This window comes from Acanthochromis polyacanthus, chromosome 20 (assembly GCF_021347895.1).
Source record: "Acanthochromis polyacanthus isolate Apoly-LR-REF ecotype Palm Island chromosome 20, KAUST_Apoly_ChrSc, whole genome shotgun sequence".
Taxonomy (NCBI): domain Eukaryota; kingdom Metazoa; phylum Chordata; class Actinopteri; family Pomacentridae; genus Acanthochromis; species Acanthochromis polyacanthus.
The window spans coordinates 24,871,564-24,892,429 of NC_067132.1; the positions used below are offsets into that span (position 1 = coordinate 24,871,564).

At 41.1% G+C, this 20,866-nt stretch overlaps 1 protein-coding gene across 5 annotated transcripts in view; it reads left to right on the forward strand.

Moving 5' to 3' along the window:
• LOC110965782 (RNA-binding Raly-like protein) overlaps nucleotides 1–20,866 on the forward strand; it is a 114,239-nt gene that overhangs the window by 43,343 nt on the left and 50,030 nt on the right. For all 5 annotated transcript variants that reach the window (XM_051940194.1, XM_051940191.1, XM_051940193.1 and 2 more), the window contains one exon: nucleotides 5,070–5,343. In XM_051940194.1, the coding sequence (XP_051796154.1) occupies nucleotides 5,088–5,343 (256 nt within the window). In that variant the 5' untranslated portion in view covers nucleotides 5,070–5,087. The remainder of the gene's footprint in view (nucleotides 1–5,069; nucleotides 5,344–20,866) is intronic.

Here is a 20,866-nt window from a genome sequence, read left to right on the forward strand (position 1 = left end):
GTAAACCTTGAGCTCCTGTGAATGGAAATGCTTAATCTTTCCACCTTTTGCATGATGAGCCAACTGAAAATACAACACGCAACTGAATTGTAATTGCTTTTTCAATGGTAGCCAAAGAATGAATGGATGCAGACTCTCTTTTTAGCCTCTTTATGAAGCTCTAATGAACACTATACCTTATAAAGTTGACAACATGTTGGCCCATTTGCAGAGTAGCATTAGCATTTTCTAATATTTAGTCTCCAGTTTGGTCACCACCAACTCCAAAATCCACATTTTGGCGATGGTACTAACACTTTTCTTTCCTTTTTCATTCTTGTTTCACACAGTAAAGTTAATCCAAAGCCCTTTCTGCCTCTTGATGAGTAACTATTACCTTGAGAGATGTTGCTTTCTCACTCTACGCAACTATTATTCTGAGGAAAAATCACCCTGTAATGACTTGAGATAGTCATAAATAGCAAGGTTGTGTAAATGTCCCATTGACTGAAATTTATTTCACATTTACAGCACTTTACGCACCCTCAGCTGGCGAAATTAAACTTGCTCCTCCTCCCCCCCTTTTTATAGGCCCTCTTTGCTGTAGCTGTCGAGTTGAATTTCAGCCCAGCAATGTGTACCTTCACTCATGAAGCCAAAAGGGCAGCAGCTGAATGAAAATGTGGAGAAAATTAGGTTTATGTCGCTCTATCTTGGAGACTGGAGTCATTTGTCAAGATGCAGATAGAAAGGTGAAGCGTCCTGTATGACATTTAATTTGTTTATGGCCTTATATTCAATTAAATCTCACTCAGCTGTTCTTTTACCTTCAGATCAGACACAATGTTGTGCCTGCAGCTCATTTTTGTGGTTCAGAATAGTTTCCTCTGACCACAATACACAAAAGCGCACTAATTTACGGCTGGCTGCACCACCGAGATGCTCTGCAGCCTATAATACGAACAGAAGCATTGATTTACAAATAAAGGAGGGATTTTTTTTCTCCCCTCAGTTGTTGCCACTGCTTTCACAGGCAGACGGACACATTTTAAGACAAGATATAAATGGAAGGAATCCACAAAAGCAATTATTCCGACTCTGCAGTACATGGCAGCAACACCATTGGAAAAGGTGTATCAGGTTACCTTTCTCTGTTCTGTTTCAGTGAGCAGCTCCTCCAGCCTTTCCTCAGCCCGTCAAGCTGCCTAGGCAACAATCAGGGCAGAGTGGCTGAGGCATGGCGAAGAGAAATGTACAGTGGTGGAGTGGTGGGAAATTACAAAAGGAATCAATTCAATGAGTTCCCTCCCTCCATGGAAAGAAAAAAAAAGTCTATAAATCAGGCAGGTGGCCAGACCCAAACAACAACCTTTTAAGGGCCTGTCTGCCGAGGCGCAATGCATTACAAAGCAAGGGAGGACTCAGTACTTGTGCACTGAATCCTTTCTTTTTCCTTTCAGCTGCAATCCAGCAGACACACACATGTCAACCGCAAGGCCTTATTCATGCTCCTCTAATATTGGCATGAGATTGTGATTCTCGTTTCTCCGCTCTGTAACGCCAGAACAGCAAACTGTTTCATTCCACCAAGGAGACATCCACCTTTTGAACAATGTGACACCTATTCTGACACAACCACGCCGGCATGAAAGTGAAAATGAAGACTTATCTGTCTTCTGCTCTTAACTGACAAAAGGCACCACGGCAGGAGCTGTAATCATTTTTTTAAGGAGCGGGCTTTGAACACTAGGTCATCTTTTTTTTCCCTCTGAAAGCAGTTTGCAGACTACATTTCTGGTATGAAGCTCCTTTTCTTTGCGCTTCTTTCAATACCAAATGTCGAACAATTCCAATTACAACGCATCTTGCGCCGCTTTTCCCCTGTGTTTCTCCTCATGACGCTATCACCTCATAGCATGAGTAGCTTAATGGAAGTTGTAAATATACGGAAAGGCAAGGTCAGCAGGAAAACGCACTGATGGAATAAATTAGTGTCCCGTTCTAAAGAAAACAACAGAGCCGACAACATGAAATATAACCGTAAGAAGCAGTAAAATGGCTCCATGACCACTACCCACCCTTGATTTATCAGACACGGGAGGCAATCTAGAGCTTCTCTACTGATTTGTCATGTTCTCCGTGACCTGTCCATGAACATCAATATGGGACGGGTGTCAGGTTGGGGGTTTAAACTGCCGTTAGGTGGTCACCGCAGAGCTCGTTTGAGTTAGCACATGTATGTCTGCATCCCCGCACCGCATTAATTTTCAGTGTCTGCTGCTGATAAATGTCAAGGCCACTTGAGAGATGGCGAGCAGCAGTTTATTCCCACACACCCACATGCACTGATGCAGCACTGTAAACATGAATTGTCACGCGGCCGTAGTGGGTGTTGAATAGTCAGCAGTGAAGCAAATAGCCTTAGCCTCTTGCTGATGTAACGCTGAAAGCTCGTGTTTCTAAGGGGAATGACTGAATGAGCATCAGAATGTTTCGTGTGACCTCAGACTCAGGTGTAACGGATGCCTCATGACGGAGAATATCTCGGCTGCAAACATTCCTCTGCTCTAGTTTCCTGGATGACTGGGCAGCTTCTTACTTCATACAGGTTCAGAGGGAGCAGCCTCGCTACACAATGCAGTCATAATTCAGTTTGCGAATTACATCCCCTCACTGTATTTTCAACGTAATCCCGTGCCGCGTAATTAGTTGAACAAACCCATTATAGGATAGCACTTCACAATAAAACTGCATTATGTAATTGTGAAGAGACTGAGGCGACGCAGTGTCAAAGTGGCTGAGCTGTTGGAATCTGCAGCCTCTTGCAATGAAAAATTATGTCGGATAAAAGGGACAAAAAAAACTGCCAGTGAGAAAATGTGTGAGTGAGCACACGGTATTCCAACAACATCAGCGTTACCTTGGTTACTAATCCTATTTACTGAGGAGGGGATCCATTATTCAGGTTCTTCGACTCAAAGCTGAATAGTTGTTATCACCGTGTGTCAGGGACAGAGACTCAGCTCAGGCAAATATTGAATATTCTGTGTTTTCTTCACAATATTTCACAGTATTTAGTGCAGTAAGTGTAATCCCTTTTGGAACATAAACTGACTAAAAACCAGGATTTCTACAGCTATAAAAATAAAAACGTGTGTGTGCATTTAAAAGCAAATCAAAGCAATGAGTGGGAAATATATCTGCGTCTGATAACTGTTATTAAATATAAAACCATAATTGTTCAATAGTGCATCCTTTCCTCGGATAGGCATCATTTCTGTGATCCTGCAGCCAATCATTTTTTGATAAAAACCAGCATTCGAGCCATGAAAAGGTCACTTAGAAATAATTGCAGGGGAGGCCTACAAAAGCTAATGTACTCTGATAACTTGACAGCACAAGGAAAACAAAATAAAAAGTCTGAATAAAACTGTAACATGAATTACAGCCTACACATTCTGCGATCAGTGAAATGGCACACAAAGCATTAGGGATGCAACAATATGGGTATTGAGATAGCAGGGCTTTCCCACTTGCTGCTACTGTACTCGGTTTGTGACAAAGCAGAGGAAAACTGCTGTGACATTCACATATTGTTGCTCCTTCTAATGCTCCCCCGAGCCATCCAGTGGCAGCATTTCAACCATGCAAAATGTGGCTTAGGTAATCAGTTGACTGGCCAGTGACCTTGTACATTACATTTCATTACGTTAGTGGCAAGGCTTCAAAAACAACAAGCCTTCATGAACAGAAAGTGTGTAAATAAATGGATTGAATTAGACTCTGAGTGCAAATATTGTGTTCTATGCAGCCCAAATGTGTTAAATATTGAATAAATACAGGATGAAATGAATAATCATATACAAAGAGTGAACATGAAGTCATTTTTTAAATTCTGATTTGGTATTTCTATGTCACAGTGCCCTCCTCAAAAGTTTATGATCATATTTAATTTCATTTGTCATTTTAATTTTATTCCACATTTTAGTTCATAATAACACCGCTGCCAGAAAAAGTGTTTCTTTTCCAAGTTGTGTCTTGATCTGAGAAGCATCTTTACAGTACCAAGCTGCCAGGTTAACTCTGAGATTAAAAGCTAAGTCAAGCTCACAAAGCAGCACAACTAGTTACCTGGAAAAGAACTTAGCATGTTCAACCTTTTAAGCTCTAAAGAGAAAATATAAGAAAAATTAGGTGGTTTCTGTACTGTGATTGTTTACAGTAGCAGCTAGCTCCTATATTCAAAATTACATAGGTACTGTTGCGGATGCTTTAGCTAAGAAGAGGTAACTAGCAAAGTTGTGCTAAAGGGGCATTTCTGCACATACTAACAAGCTAGTTAGCTCAAAGTTAGCATAAGAGAAGAGCAACGGGTAATTGGTTAATTGTACCATGGACAGAGCCACCGCGTTTACAGCTCCTCAAAATTACTCAGGCATTGTTGTTACTATAGCTGACAGAATTTATCTGGCTAAATGTGCTAATTTCTAGCGCAATCATGCATTCTAATTAGCTCAAAATTAGTCAGTAGTTGACCGGGCAATTGCATTGGTCCACATCAATTTGCAATACAGAAAAAAAAAAAAAAAGAAAAAGTAGATACCAATTTCTGTGCCACCTCGGTGTGAGGAATAGTCTTAGCCTGGCGACCCTGACAAAAACTGTCTACCTCCGTCACTGATTGTCTCCACGGCAGCACTGAGATGTTTTCTCAGAAAAAGAAACTTTAAAAAAGCACACATTGTTTTTCTGCTGTTTCCTCTAACCAGCAGGCACCACTTTGTCTGCTGGCAGGTAGATGGTGAGTCAACTTCACTGTCATGAAAAGTGGCATTATGACTTAAAAATGGCACTGGTAAATTTTAATTATAAAGTCAGGAAAGACCTGAGTGGCACTTCAGAAGAAATTCTTTCAAATTTAATGGTCCACTGGGTTTTCTTTACTAATTCATATGATTATTTATTCCATAACCTTGTATTTATCAGTCTAATGTTACTTAGTGTTTTCTTTAGGAGCAGAATTAGCTGGAGTTGGCCTGTCCAGCCTCTAAAGCTCTTCCCCTCCCCTCCCTCCTCTGTCTGTGTCCCAGGAGGGCAACTGGAGGAGAATGACTGGTAAAACCCAGACCAGCAACGTGACCAACAAGAATGACCCTCGTTCCCTCAACTCCAGAGTCTTCATCGGCAATCTCAACACAGCCATCGTCAAGAAGACCGACATAGAAGTCATCTTCTCCAAGTATGGCAAGATAGTGGGCTGTTCCGTGCACAAGGGCTACGCCTTTGTACAGTATGTGAACGAAAGAAACGCCCGGGCGGCTGTGGCGGGAGAAAATGCCCGAATCATCGCCGGACAGCCTCTTGGTGAGTCTTCTTTGCTTTGTCTTTTCGCGAGCTATTTCTGTTTTGCTTGCATTGCAGATGTCATCAGGAAGTTATGAAGGGTCAGTGAGATACAGTCTATACTGCACTTCATGAAAACTTTCCCCTTGAAATACAGAATGTTTCGTTAAGCCTGATCTGTGCTGCAGGAATGGATTGTCTCTCTTGGGAACACAAAACGCCTCGGGCATTTTCTCAGACTTTTAGTTTAGAACCTCCCTTGGCTCCTAAATGCTGAAGTGTCTGTGTTTGTTGTCACGCTGTTTTTGGAGAAAATCCCTGCTGAATCCGTTAACTGATCCACTAGTGGATGTAAGCACTGTCTGATTTGAACATTTACTAAGCAGCAACTTGCAAAAAGTGTGTCAAAGTTCTTGTGACATACTATTTAAAGCAGAAAAGAATATGTTAAGTGGCATGGGATGGAGCTGCAATATGCTGTGCAAGCATTGATTTTCTAATGTGTGTGCACTTTGTAGTGGGTTGTTTTTGGAGATGTTGACTGTGCAAGGTTTTTTTTTTTATCATATTCACAGTTTTCTTACTCAGGGCTGGGAGGCAAATATTTGAGAGACTGGAAGATGTGAGTCACAAGGTAACTTTCTAGACAATTTGAGGAAATTTCGAAAAGCAGTGTGAAAATTCCTGCTTATACAGGCTTGTATGTCCCGACTTTTCACCCAGGAGCAAACAAAACTACTATTTAACTGTGAATGTAGATTCAGTTTTGTGAGTGAAGGTCGCGGTCTTGGACTTTAAATATTTTGTGAATCATAGAAATAAAGATGCAGCAGTGCACATTCCTAGACTGCTCTGAGACATTATTTTCAAATGATTCTGAATAGACTGCACTACATATAGACGGGAGACCTTTTGATTAAAGTCTGTGCAGCAGGTATGCTGTTTTTAACAGGAGTCTGGGTTCACTGCTGAGTTTAGAGTGCAAATATTACTGGATGATAGAATTAATAACCTTACAGGAATGAATTACTGTGTCAATGCAGAACATTACTGAGCTGATACCTGGCATCTGTGTTGCTCAATAGATGGATGCACCAAGACCACCCAGTTACGTTTGTACAGTGGCAGATGATAACTTTCCCTAAAAGAACTACATGCTCAGAGCCCACTAGTGGGCGCTGGGGAGGAGATTGAAGCAACACAGGATTATCCAAGAGCGCACTGCATGATAGAAATCATAAATAAGGAAATGGATGTGGATATTTGCAAGAATATATACAGGGTTGATGTTTATATTCCATTTTCTGATCTCATCACAGCCCATAGGGAAACACCAAACTCAGCAAGGGCTGAGGTGTGACAATAAAACCTTCCCTCCTAAAGGGAGCAAGATGGAAACGGGGTACAGGTCTAGACTGTGTAATAAGATGGATGGACCCTCCGCGACTTCACCTGTGACATTTGGAACTCAGTGTCATTATCTTGGCAATGCCTAATTTCTCTTAACAGTTAATCCAAAAATAGCAAAGTGGTGGAGTGTGAGTTGAGCTAAGGCAGCCATGCAAACATCTCTGGATGATCCAACCTCCTGTGATGTTACTATATGCTGCTACATCCTTAACAATCTCAACAGATAAGTTATAAACATCCACCCCTGTATAGTTGTCATTAAAGAGGAAATGAGCAATAGAGACCAAAATTGTTTGTTGTAGCAGGCTGTTAACATGTTTATTTCTGCTGCATAGTCGAGCATTTTAACATGGTGGGCTACGATGACTGACTCACTTTTGGAATCAGCCCTCAAGTGGACATTTGAGAAACTGCATGTTTTGTTGTTGTTTCATTTTTTTGGGTTACTCCATAGCCTCTTTTTCACCCCTTGGGTGTAGATTGTCATTGTGGTGGAGGTTCAAGTGCATCGTACTTCAACATGTTTGGTGTTTCAACCATGGAATATAGAGTTCTAATATCATTTGGTAGCAGTATGTTACACAATTGCACATGTTAGTATTTGATTATCAATAACAACACTGTATAGTGAAGACTGAGTCAGAAACTGGGATAAATTATTATAATCTAGAATATGTGCAGAGTCAGTATTTGGCATCTAGATTCTAGATTTTATCACCTCTCACAAGGATACACCCAGCTCATCAAGCAAAGACTGTGTTATAGTGATGGTAATAGCTTCACCATTAAAGCCTTCAGGTGGACAGTGGAGCGTATTGTGCAGCGGTTTTGAGTTTACTTTGCTTCAGTTAGTTTGGAGTTGTTTGTCATTATGATGCCAGTGAAGTCTGGGATTTTGGTTCTGTCAAGGTCTTGTTCTGACTAAAGAGCCTTCATGGGCATTTCAGCCTGACATGATCTTCATGCACACCACTGCATTGCATCCTCAAGGCAGGTTTTGGGGTCAGGGTTGCAGTAATTAACACAGCTAAAATAAACAAGCTCACTTTAAGGGCATTGCTCAATGATAATAATGTCCAATAGACTGTAATGAACTAATTAAAGAGCAAAACAAAAACTGAATATTAACAGAGAGAAAATACAGAGGAGATGTAAAGGTTGCTGTGTCTCTGCTGCATCAACAGGAGAGGTTATTTCTTTTCCTTTTATCTTCCTACACAGCATATATCACTCACATCTGACCTGACTCTGCTGTCTAATCTAAGTGGTTCTTCCAGTTGATTTTCCTATTGTGATTTTTTGCTGTTTATGAAGCCCGTTTGTTTGGCAGGTTGTTGCAAATCACATCTGCACACTTACCACGTGAGTTGCTCCCTCTAAAAACTGATTTCGTGATTGGAGCTTTCCATAAATGTAGCGAAAATTTGCATTTTTTTGCATCTTACAATTCCTCCGTCAACACAAAGCATCAATAGCAAGTAATGAAGATCTCTCGTTGTCTGATTAATGGAAGGCTAATGTGCTTTTGTTCTTGAAGTAGTTCATTAGTTTGATATTCGGATGTCGCAATCAGTGAACGTGCAGAAAAACACAACCGGGTCCATCACCAGACTGAGGCAAAGCCATCGCCGAGCATTCTGCGCTATACATAATAAGAGTTCTAGGCATTTATTTGTGACTCTCTTCATGTGTGATTGCTTTCTTTTGGTTCAGAAAGCAAACATCATAGAAAGTATTTTCATTACTCTGTAGTTCATTTCACACTGACCTCGAAGTGACACAACCCTGCCCTCGCTGCTATCACTCAATCGACAAGTCGTGTGGCAGGAGTCGGACTGCGAAATATATCCTTAATTGACAATTAAGGCCACCCTCAGTTTCATCCTCCACAAGCTGATGCTTTTTTATATTAGCATGGCGGAGAAATGAATCAGCCACGTAATGATTTGCAGTTGAGGGATGACCTCCGCGAAGGATCTGGCTTCCTGTTCAAAAACGTTTCATTAAAGTGTTATTGCCTGCAAGTTGATTGCACGTCAGTTTCAGAGCTAAGCTAATATTGCCGTGCGGCTGAAGGAACAGCAATGTTTAAGGAGATATTTCAGCCATCACTGACTATGTTTGCTGTGATTATCACCTCCTCATATGAAGAAGAAGCAAACATGTTGTTGTGGAGGCAAAAGCATGCTTTCAAACGAGGTCAGTGGAATAATCACGCAACACTTGAGCTGCACAGATCCACTCCAATTGCTCCGACACATTGGTGATGAGTAATGTGTTTACTCAGTGATACACTAAGGGTCAACGGTCATAGCCCACTGTCACCATTGAATATGAGACTGCCACTGTATGAGTGTGTGTGTGAGGATGACAGCTGATGAACGAATGAAAAAAAATCTATAATAACACAGCACCTTCTTCCCCTCGCCACTGAATGAAAAATGGATGCTCCATTACCCTATCAAATATGAATGGGAGTTCATGAGATCATATCTAGGATTCTGAGCACAGCAATCATTACTAAATAACAGTATGTGTGTTGCTATTCCGAGCAGCGTGCTGCATCTCTGTGCAATTCAGAGTTACGACCATGAAGAAATTTCTCAAAAAGCACTTCACATGAGCGCAGATGTTGAATATTGAGTGAGAGCAGATGTGAAGGATTTGCCCTTTGTTGTCTCTCTGTCTGTGGTGTTGAAACATTCGATACTTAGCAATATAGAAGTAAGTACAGAAACCTGTATAGAAGTGCATATTTTGGTCCTAATGAAAAGTAGAGACTTTATGAAAAAGCAAAATGTTTGTCTTTATATTATGTATTTTATTGTTCTCATGGAAATGTCTCATTTGCCCAAATAGATTATTCCTATGTGGAATAATAGTGTCAGTTGATACCAAACTCTCAAAAAATTAAGCATTTTTATTTGACATACACACGTCTATCAGCGTTCCAGTTAATTTAAAAGTAATTATTGGTGGATAGATCTCTGAAATGAACCTACATGTGCAATCAAATGATGATGAAAACATTCTCAGTTGTAACCTCATAGGTTAATCATATATGCATAATCAATTGCTTGTGTTTGCTCATTTTTCAGAGGGAAAAAAATCAGGGTAAAGTTTACCGCTGCTCTGAGTAATTGTAGCGTGTGTTGCATAAGTAGGGTCAGAAATGGAGACCTCAGTCTCTTATGAGGAATAGATTTCCAGTCTTAACCAGCTCATTTGTAAATGTATGGAATATAGAAGTAGAGTTTCTCACATGGATGGAAAATTCCATATGTTAAACCTGTCAGACCATTTGAAATGAGCCAATGAAAAAGCAGTTTCACAATCATACTACAAATAGCTTCTGTTGAAAGATGCAAATAAATTCTGCTTTTCTCTTATATTGCAATAGAATAAAACTTGCCAGTAGCCATCAAGGTGACTTTTAAGATCATAAGAGTTATAGCAGTTTTTCCACAATACAATTGTTGACTGAATGGAGCGTTTTACCATGCAGTGTTCTTCTCCACAGACTGGAGACTCTAGGTTTTTCTGGAGGCATGTCAATAATATTGAAAATTACTTTCAATGTTGGTGACTGTAATTATGTTTTCCATTTCTGTGTGAATTGTATGATGACATAATAGCTTAAACTAACAAAGCAAAAGCAGGCAACAAATTTGAAAAACTGGCTTTAGTATGTGCATAATTGTCCATCTCAGAGTAAACAGATTTCTTTGTTTTTGTCTCTGTGATGCTAAAACACTAAAACCAATCTAGTTTCTCAGTCATCACTGCAAAGTAATAAAGTGTATTTTTTTTCGTGAAGTATTAATACACGTTATTGTTGCTCACCTTATACATTTATGTCCAAGAGTCATTTCTCTTTTTGCTCCGTTTTTGCTCTCTACTTGCTCCTGAGGGGATTGTGTAGCTCACTAGTGGCAGACTTCTCCCATGCTGTTTCACCAGCCAGCTGCTAACTGTGTTTTTTGGTGGTCAATGGGTAGTTTATAGTGGCTTTTACCAAATACTGACACAAATACTTTACCAAGTGACCTCCTGTTGCTAAGAAGTGCAGATATTGGGAAAAACTAGTTGTGGGCCCTTAATGAGTAAAATAAATAAAGAGTTAAAAGGTGCTAAAGCACTCTGTGGTGAAACTGCAGAGTAAAGTGATAATTAGCTGTGGGGATGTCAATATTAGTGGCCTCTTCACATTACAAAAAGTCATTTCAACTGTTGTTAGCGTTTGATTACAGCACTTGCAAGTGCACCTATGTGTTACTTTCCCAAGGTGACGCACAATAACTGAGTCTCTCTCTAAATGGTGCTGAAACACACAAAACTTCACTCTGCTTCTTTTCCCCTCAAACTACTGTAGTTTTAAATGTGTCTACAACGTCAATAAAAGTCACTTACAGCCACATTAGAATGAGTTGCGTCTTAGATCACCTGCTCCATTGTGGCACAAGGCGCATTAAGTTCAGATATATCTCTCCGTCTCACTCCGCTGTTGTACGTTACCTTCCCTCTGGCTACAAGCTAACTGGGGGAATTCCTTGTGACACACTGACATGATGATTGCTGGCATGCATGAACCTCAAATGCATTCAAGCAGTTCCCTGCTTCATCCGCTGAGATCTATGCGCTGTACCTCTATAACCTCGCTCTTCAGTGGACCCAGCGGGCCTGCAATGGGGACAATGAGTGACAGATTTTTTTGCCCTCAGATGTCCCAGCTTTTCCTTGAGCCTCCAGATCCTGTAGATGCCAAATGTACCTTGCAGGAAGCTCACTGTTTTTTCATGATGGCTTGGTCAGAAATGACAGATACAGCATTCGCAAGCGCTTCATTTAGCTATTATTTAGCATTCTTCTTATTAATATGTATGTGAATAATAAGAACAGGATGGCGAGAGGTAGCCACTACTGTGCATCTTTCAGCACCAACAATGACGTGGATCGTGGCAAGGAGAGACATTGTTTGTTTCAATATTAATAGTAACACGCTGCTGCTGCAAGATAGAAAATATGTACAACAATTGTTTTATTTTCTGTTAGGCAAAGGCAAAGAAGAGAAGTCCTTTAAAGATGTTGTATCTGGCCAATAAAACAAAGAATGCCTTTTGATATCGGCTGCCATGCTCAGATGACGATGGAAAGAGTAGCACGCACACACGGCTGTATCTTTTTAAAGTGAATTAGTGATGAATCACTCCCATGCATGAATCATACATCAATAACAGCCCAATTTTACGCATGAGTCTTCATGAAGATAAAGATGCAGGAAATAAGAAATGCATGGCAAAAAAAAAAAACCCCTTATTTTTTAGTACCTCCAAAATTTTTCCAAATCGTGTTTTTCAAGGGAGCTTTAAAGAGATCGGTTACCTTCTGCTCCCCTGCAGTTTGCACCATGTGGAGGCTGAATTCCCATATCTATACAGCACACTGACAGTATATAACCCATATGCTGTTTTTAACATTCACTGCAGTCAGTTAAAATCAAACCCAGGCTTTTGAAACTTCAGAGACTTTATGAAAAGTTGATCGTCGTAAGACTCCTTTGATGATTCACATCCAATCTTTGCGGTGCATATCACTTTTGCCCTTACATGGTACTATGCAGATCTGCTTTCTTCTTTATATATTTGTTTCTCTCCTCTGCAGAGGTGCTTGTTTCAACTATGTCCTGATGTGGCACAGTGGGCTCGTGTTTGTCTGCCTGGAGGCAACAGATGCACATGATTGGCAGGTGGTGATTGAAGGCCCTGATGGAAAAGGACAATGAAAGAACAACAGCCTATGTTTTTCGACGAGAGGCCATGTATGAAGATACTAGCTGCTGTGCAAACTGGGAGCAGAGGAGAGAAGTAGAATGTCAGAGAGAGGCTGATAGCAGAGAGAGGGCAAAACTAACAACATCTCTGGAGAGTCTGTCTGGTAGCGAGTACACCTGATAATCTTTCTTCTGTTGACTCCTATTTGAGTAGCCTGACCCTCCCTGAAGAGATCTGCATTCTCTTCCACCTGGAAGTTTCATGGTGAAGGTCCATCCCATTACAATATTAATGACCACAGTGAAGGATAATGTGTGATGGATCACCAATCATACTGCCTCCAAATGGCATTGGCAAGAGTTAGGCACATAAATAATAAAGTGATTTAGATGCAAAATCCATCCTAAGCGGATTACAAAGGCAGTGGCACTGCAATCAATCGTCATTTTGGGCCAACATGATGCATAGCAAGCAGCACAGGACACAGAAAGTAAACTATACTGGGAGAAGGAGAATGTGCAGAGAGTAGTGCTTAAAGTGTGGCCACAAAGAAACCCTCTGGAGGCATTTGTTGTTTTTCTGGATGCATTTTGACCTGAGAGTTTATATATTTTCTTACTCTTACAGAAAACTGTGCAAATACAGTGATGTATTGGTCTTTTAGAATATCTGATGTACAGTGGGCGATTTTGAGTTGCTGCATATGAAAGTTGGTCATTGTGACGGACTGAATATTTTTCTTGCAAATCAAAGAGGGATCATACTATGATGCAATATCTCAGACATAAGACGGGAAGTTTAAAAACTCAGGACCAACATCTGTTTATGTGTGTGCTGTGACCCACATAGACAAACAAACTCCTTAAAGTGCATGATGTAAGGTAAACTAGTGGTCTAGCATAGTGCTGACGTTAAAAATGCACCAATTATCTCAAATGCACAAAATCTGCATTTTATGTTGCCTGTTTTCCAAGCTTTCCAATCTCTTCCTCAATTTTTGAAGTTCTTGGATGCATAAAAGAGCCAGCGCTATATCCAGAGCTTGTTTAGCTTTGGGCACATTGTCAAAGACAAGAACTAAGAGAATGTATAATATGAGCAGAGAAGCCTGGAAGGTGGCAAAGTTGGTCAATCTATTCAGCTTTTTGATTTAGATCAGTTGCCATGAAATTTTGCACAGATGTATGCATCTTATTATTTTGAGTAACACCTGATTTCTCTTGTGGTATCATAATATATATAAAAAAAAAGTGGTACATGCTTATCTATATTTCCAGCAGCCTTATCTTTACTATGTAATTAGTGCGAATTAACTTAAAACATTAAGATTTACGCTACCATTTAAAATTCGGGGTCACTTAGAAACGTCCTTATTTTTGAAAGAAAAACAGTTTTTTCAATCAAGATAGCATAAATTAATCAGAAATACTGTCTAGACAATGTGATAAATGACTATTCTAGCTGGAAACGGCTGATTTTAATGGAATATCTACGAAGGGTACAGAGGAACATTTTCAGCAACCATCACTCCTGTGTTCTAATGCTACATTGTGTTAGCTAATGGTGTTGAAAGGCTAACTGATGATAGAAAACTCTCCTCTAATTATGTTAGCACAGAATAAATGTGTAAATTTTCATGGAAAGCATGAAATTGCCTTGGTGACTCCAAACTTTTAAATGATAGTGTTTTGCCATGATAATACACTAAACAAAGACAATCAGAAGATAATGAACATTAGCATGTCAACATCGTCAATACAAGCATATTAGCATGCCTGCAGGCTGATAGGACAGCTTGTGTGTTTGCTAACTCAGTCTTGTTTTCCCCTATTTACTTTGTAGCACTAAAGAGCAGCACTCATTCATCACACAGCCTAAACACTGATACAACACGGTCTGACTTAGACTGCGAGTACGACTCCATTATGCCCGTCTCACACATTGTGACATGAAATGAACCCGTCAGATTATTTCCAGCCTATATGCATCGAAATGCGTGCAAAGTGCAAAAGCTTTTCTCGCGGTTCTCCATTTAGCGAGAGAGGTTCAAAGGCAATCTGGAAAAAGAAGGGAACTCGTAAATGAAAAGCAAATTGCAACGCTCCCATCCAAACTACGCGCGACTCCTTGAATGCAGCCAATATCCCAGGCTTAACATTGTAAGTGAATATCCAGGAGGTGGGAGGGGTGGATGGGGGGGTTTCTTTAATGTCTATCCAAACCGATCCTCCTGCGTCTTCTCCACCTGGCTGCTGTAATTCTTTCCATCATTCACTATTAGTATTCACGGGCTCCCTCTCGCTTTGAAATTAGCATAGATAATTCCAACTATGTCTACAATAACTGCACAGTTCACTAACTTTATTTTGAGAGCCAGGTTTAGAAGCATGAGCGAGAGGCCCTTTGGGCATTGGCAGTATGCAACGAGATGGGCCAATTCCTCCTGATCCACTGGACTAAGCCTTGCCAAAGCTAACCCCATAAGGCCCTCTCTGTGTCTTTCATGTCCCTGTGTTCGCTTCGGAGGCTGTAAGAATATTCAGTGTGTCTGAGCATGTGTGCGTCTGTATGTGTGGGTGAATTCAGGTTTGTGCTGCGTTTTAATGTGAGCAAAACACTCGGCACAAATTGTAATATCAATACATAATCTGTTTCTTTCCTCTCTTCACTCGGTCCCTCTCTGTCTTCCTTTCCATATCTTTCGTTGTCCTTGCGGGTGATTAGAATGCACCCTAGCCGTCCGTCTCCTCCCTCATTAATCACGCTCTGAGAGACTGGGCCGGACATTGAATGCACAGTTAGCCTGACCCAGCGCTCGACAAAAGCATCCATAACAGCAGGTACAGAGCAGCAAACAGACTGGCAGTCCTATAATAACGGCAACAATATGGTGAAGTCAAGGATTTATCTCAGCCATAATGTATGCGGCGTATAAGAACGTGTTTCTTTTGTGGAAACAATATGGAAGAAATTTGAAGTTTTGTCATTGTGCACTTAATAGGCTTTATTAAAGCCACCCAAGAAGCCAGGAAACCACATTTCCCCCAGCTGCCAGGATCTCTTTCTGTCTCTCTGTCTATCCCTTTCTCTCTTTCATACATACTGACAAATGCTTTAGTGGGGCTTGAGCCACAGTGTGGACAAAGTGAGATGGATTACTGTGTGGATTTTGGCAGGGGAAACTGCAGCTAATTCTCTGATTAGAAACCTGGGTTCAGAAGGCAGAGAAGCACTGAGCTGTGCGTCAGAGTCGCAGCGCAGGGCTCAGTGGGCTCCAGGAAGCTTCGTGTGCATGTTTGTGTGTGGGCAGGTGTGTGTTCATATGTGCAAGTCAGGCACTAAGATATTTCAGTGTTTCTACATGTGTTGTCTGCAGGTGTCCGTACTTTGATTGTGATAGTTCTGGTTGTACATTATATAACTTTTTTTCACAAAATATAAAACAATAAACACATAGAACATCATATGGAATGTTTCTTTGCATGTGATTGACTTTTTCACAAGTTAAAGTAATGTATATTTGTTTATGCATAGCTCATATAACATACAAAATATGAAATATGTCATGATGTTTGTACTCTCTGAACCCCAAACAGTTTCTGGGGTTGGTTGGTTGGTTGCTTGGTTGCTTGGTTGGTTGCATAGCTGGCCAAATTCAGGTGATATATTGGTATTTTAGAATATTTGGAGTACAGTGGACAATTTTGGGCTGTTACATATGAAAGGTAATCATTGTGACAGAGTGTTTTTTTCTTGTGAATCAAATGTGGATCACATTTTGAGACAGGATCTCAGATATCAGACAGAAAGTTTCAAGAGTCCGTCAGAAAGCTTAGGACCAAAATTTGCCGATGTGAGTGTTGCTATGACCCACGTAGACAAGCCAGTTCATTAAAGCGCATGAAGTAAGGTAAACCACCAGCCTAGTACAATGCTGACTGTAGAATATGTATCAATTATCTAAAAATGCACAGAATCTATATTTTATTTTGTTTTGTTTTTATTATCCCCCGCCTTCACGAAATGGAAAAGGGGGATATAGGTTTGGCCTCCGTCTGTCCGTCCGTGCTTCCGTCCGACATGAAGGGGACAGCTTTTCTCGGAAACTGTTACAGCTAGGATTACGAAATTTAGTGTGTAGCTTCACACCATGGACACCTTGATCAAGTTCGAAAATGAGACCTGTGCGATAATATTTAACAGAGTTATGGCCCTTGATCACTATTTTGGATATAGACTCATAGACATCACATGTGGCGGGGGATATTGATGACCATGTCGTCTTGTTAGCTTTGCAATCTCTTCCTTCATTTTTGAAGTTTTTTGATGCATAAAAGAGCCAGTGCCATAAAAAAAAGCTATGAAATATGTTGTTATATGTTTTAAACTCTCTGAATCCCAATCAGTTTCTGGGTTTTGTGCTTGCTTGCTTGCTTGCTTGCTTGCTTGCTTGTTTGGTTGGTCGCTTGGGTTTTTTTGTCTGGTCGCTTGGTTGCTTGGCTGGTTGGTTGGTTGGTTGTTCCTTTTATATTTTTACTCACTGATGGCTCATTTGCCACTTCAATATAAAGCCCTGCACTTCTATAGAAACAGCACAACAATGAGTAGAAGTAGAGAGAACTCAAAAATGTATTTTAAAACCATTTTTAAAGACTTTTCATTTACATATGCAACATTTTTCCAAGTGTCAACAGGTGTTGCCATCTACATGTGATAAATACGTTACTACTTACGTTTGTACATGTGTTCCTATACTTAGTTGTATTAAGTTCATTTTGTCGATATATACTATATGAAACTGTTAACTTCTTTAAACCGACAATTCAGAAAAGTTTGTTACCTTGCTGACATGTTTCGACAGCTCCTGCTGTCTTCCTCAGAGCGTCATGTGACGTTTGGTGACGTGTCCTTTTTATCACGAGGTCAGCTTGACAGATCTGTCAAAATCTGTAAAAACTGACCACGCCTCCCGCCGTCCGGTGGTCTCCGGAGGATGGTGTCCCAAGTGTACGAGAGGATGTAGGCCCCCTCGTCCCGGTTCATGGTGTGGCCCGCCCGCTTCCTGATCTCAATGGCTTCCCTGATCCATCGTCTCTGCTTATTAGTCTCCGAAGTGATAATCCTCCCCCCGTCCCAGTCCATAACATGATTTTGTCTTCTGCAGTGGTCTGTGATGGCTGATTTCTTAATTCCTATACTTGTCTCCTTTCTGATCTGCATATACAGAGTGGGCCATAAGTTTCCATGCATAGGAAAAATAAGCATTTTATGTTGGATAACCATTTTTATATATGTAATGTGCTCTAGTATATGCTTACCATTGTTTTGAAAACACATATTAATACGTGTTTTCCCACTGCTGATGAACTTGCATGAGCACAGCTGAAGTTCTGCTTGTAATGACGTTGGTGATATGTTCCTTGAGATGCTTTATGTCTCGTATCATCACCTGATACACCATGGCCTCCAAGTGCCCCCCGAAGACAGCGTCAAACACATCTTCTAGGGTATCTGAAACATAAAAAAACATACATTATACATTTTCCTATGTATGGAACTGTACACAAACTCCAGTTCAGCCAAGAAGTTTTTGTCATGTGACAGTTGGTGGCAGCTGAGTCACTAAGGGAATTTTCAGTTTCTTACAAAATCTGATAAATTAATTTTGATCTAATATCACTGTTGTGAATATTTAATGTTAAGTTACCTAAAAGAACTGTGTATCATAGGTGAGTAGTTGCTGGAAAGTTGAAAAAGCAACAATTCTTTTTGTTTTTACAGTTTCTGGCTCTCATAAATTGAATATAAAAAATAGATGAAAAAATAAACAGCATGTCTTTCAAGCCCACTGGTGGGATTTGGGGCTTCAGTGGAGTAATAAGGACGGAGAAAAAGAACAGAAAAAACACCAACGAGAAAGTACAACCATCATCAATGAATGAACACTGGCATTGAGGGGAAGTCTGAAGTCGATGTTGACGTGAGTCAGTAGAGGACACATCAATTTTCATTCCAGTCTGCATATCTTCCAGCTCAGATTCTGAAGCTTCACTTCATTCCTTTAGCTCACTGAAGATCCCTGAAGCTCATGTTCCACCTTCCAGCTGATAGCAGTTAGTTAGTAAGTAGCCCTATGGGGGGACCCAGTCGGAAATGAGCAGCGTGGACAGTGAGAAACAGGATTTACTTGGAGCCTAACAAGCATCCTGGATGTGTTCATTAATATTACATCCATCGACTGATAAAGAGAGAGAGGGGAGACAGCAAGTGGGAGCAGCTTTGGACCAATGAAGAAGAACAGAGTTGGATAATTGTTCTCCCTGCATAATCAAAGAGGACTGTGGACTGTTGAGAGTTTAGGTTCACATTCGGGGCATGCTTGATGCAAGCGGGACGGGTTTGAGTGAGTGAATCACTGGATGAAACTGAGCGCTGGGCTTTCACTGAATAAAATATCATACAGTCGGCATGCGTGTTGCTTGTGATTAGATAACATATTTGGCATAAGCACATTAGCTGAAGAGGCTGACTTTATCTGTAAGAGTGCTGGCAATGTGTATCAAGAATAATGAGCTTTTTGTGCGGGATTAGTGTTCTTACAGATGCTCTGCTTGTGCATGCTGGGAGATAATACTTCAATAAGAAAGCAGTGTGTTTGTGGCAGGTGTGCAGTCTTGCTTTAAGAGTCCACTGCGGCGCTAAACAGGCCGACTTTTCCCCGCCACAGACCCTCGGAATGGAAAATCTGCCCTTTAACACTTCATAATAATTGATCCAGTCAGTCATGTCTGTCTCTTAATTCATGCCGCAATTGTCGCCGTGCACCTCGGGCTGAGCAACAAAAGAGAAACCCGGGCGATAAAAGGTGACGTATTGTGTGAGTAATGGTTCGTGACTTGTGATTACACATGCAGTGATAATTACTGCGACCCTGGAGCGTTTTCTGTGGACCCGAGCTTGCAGCGTAACCTCTCTGACTCCCCCTGCTTGGTGCTTGATTTAAGAATCACTGTGACAGACTCGCTGGGTGACTTTGCCTCCTGAATGAAGATGGACAGTGCAAACAAAATAACATTAAAAAAACGGCCCATAACCTCGCTCCGAGCAATATCTTGCTCTCTCGTGTGTGTTTACTCCCCCCACCCCAACTCCTCGCATTTCCTTATTTTGACTTCATTTGTTCCCTCCTCCATCTCGCCGCTCCCTCACGGCAGCGGCTTCCACCCTTCCTTTCCTTCATCCTAATTACGCTGCAAAAGCTGAGGGGTTTGTGACTCATGGCGTCCAGTTGTTAGAGTGGAATCCTCGCTCGCAGCTGGAAGACCCAGCTCTGGGGCTCCACTGTCCGGTAAAGGTCACTCCGAGCACGAAGACGGTCAACTACCTCGAGTTTTATTGCAGTCAACACTTTGCATTAGCTGGAGTAACCTCTCTGACACCATCCAGTCACAGCGTACAGTCAGGCCATAACCATCCCAAGGTACTTGAAGCGATGTTTAGAGCAGTGGTGCATGACAAAACTGGCCACTTGGCCTTCTTAGACCTCGAGCCTGTGCTATTTTGGGGAGCAGGGGAGCAGCTCCAGGGATTAATCCGCAACTGAGGGGTGCACAGATTTGCTCCTGACAAAGGATCCACTCAAAAGCATGTGTCTAATTGGACATACAGTGATTAAGTCAAACATCTGGCACATCATAGTGATTTTTTTTTTTTTTGCAGCCCTTTTTTTTTTGCACAATCTTACTTATCTCAGAAGCTTGAAAGTCTTTTCTCAAACTCAGCTCCTTCTCCTTTATCAGCCTCTGCTCCTCCTTTGCGGCTGGTATGGATTTAATTAAGGAAATCAGTTGAGGGATAATGACTTCTACCTGAATTGACCTCTTTGTGGGAAAAGTGTCTAGAATATTTTGCATAATCGCGGTAGATTTGATTAAGAACTGCCTGCTCGCTCACTGAAACTCGCTAAGAGTTGGGTATTTTGCAACGCAAGACGTACTTATTAATAGGCACACACTGACAAGATGACCGGACTTGCATCTGCTGAGGGAGAGGAAGCAGAACGCACAGATGTTTGCGCTGCGTCTCTGAGGAGAAATTGACAAACGCAAGCTTTGCACGCATGGGGGCTGGGGGTGGGGATGGGGGCTGTTTTCAGTAGATAGCAGCTGGTTTGAAGAGTGATCCTGACCTTGACAACTCCTTGTAGTTTGTTCACACGTCATTAGTAGCCTGTAGCAATGCTGGACGAGGAAGAAGTGGCAAACAAGTTGAAAAACTACTGATTATATAAGAACGCGAATGTAATATATGGTGAAAGGAGATTATGCACAGGATGCTTAAACAAGATGAGTAGAATTTATATA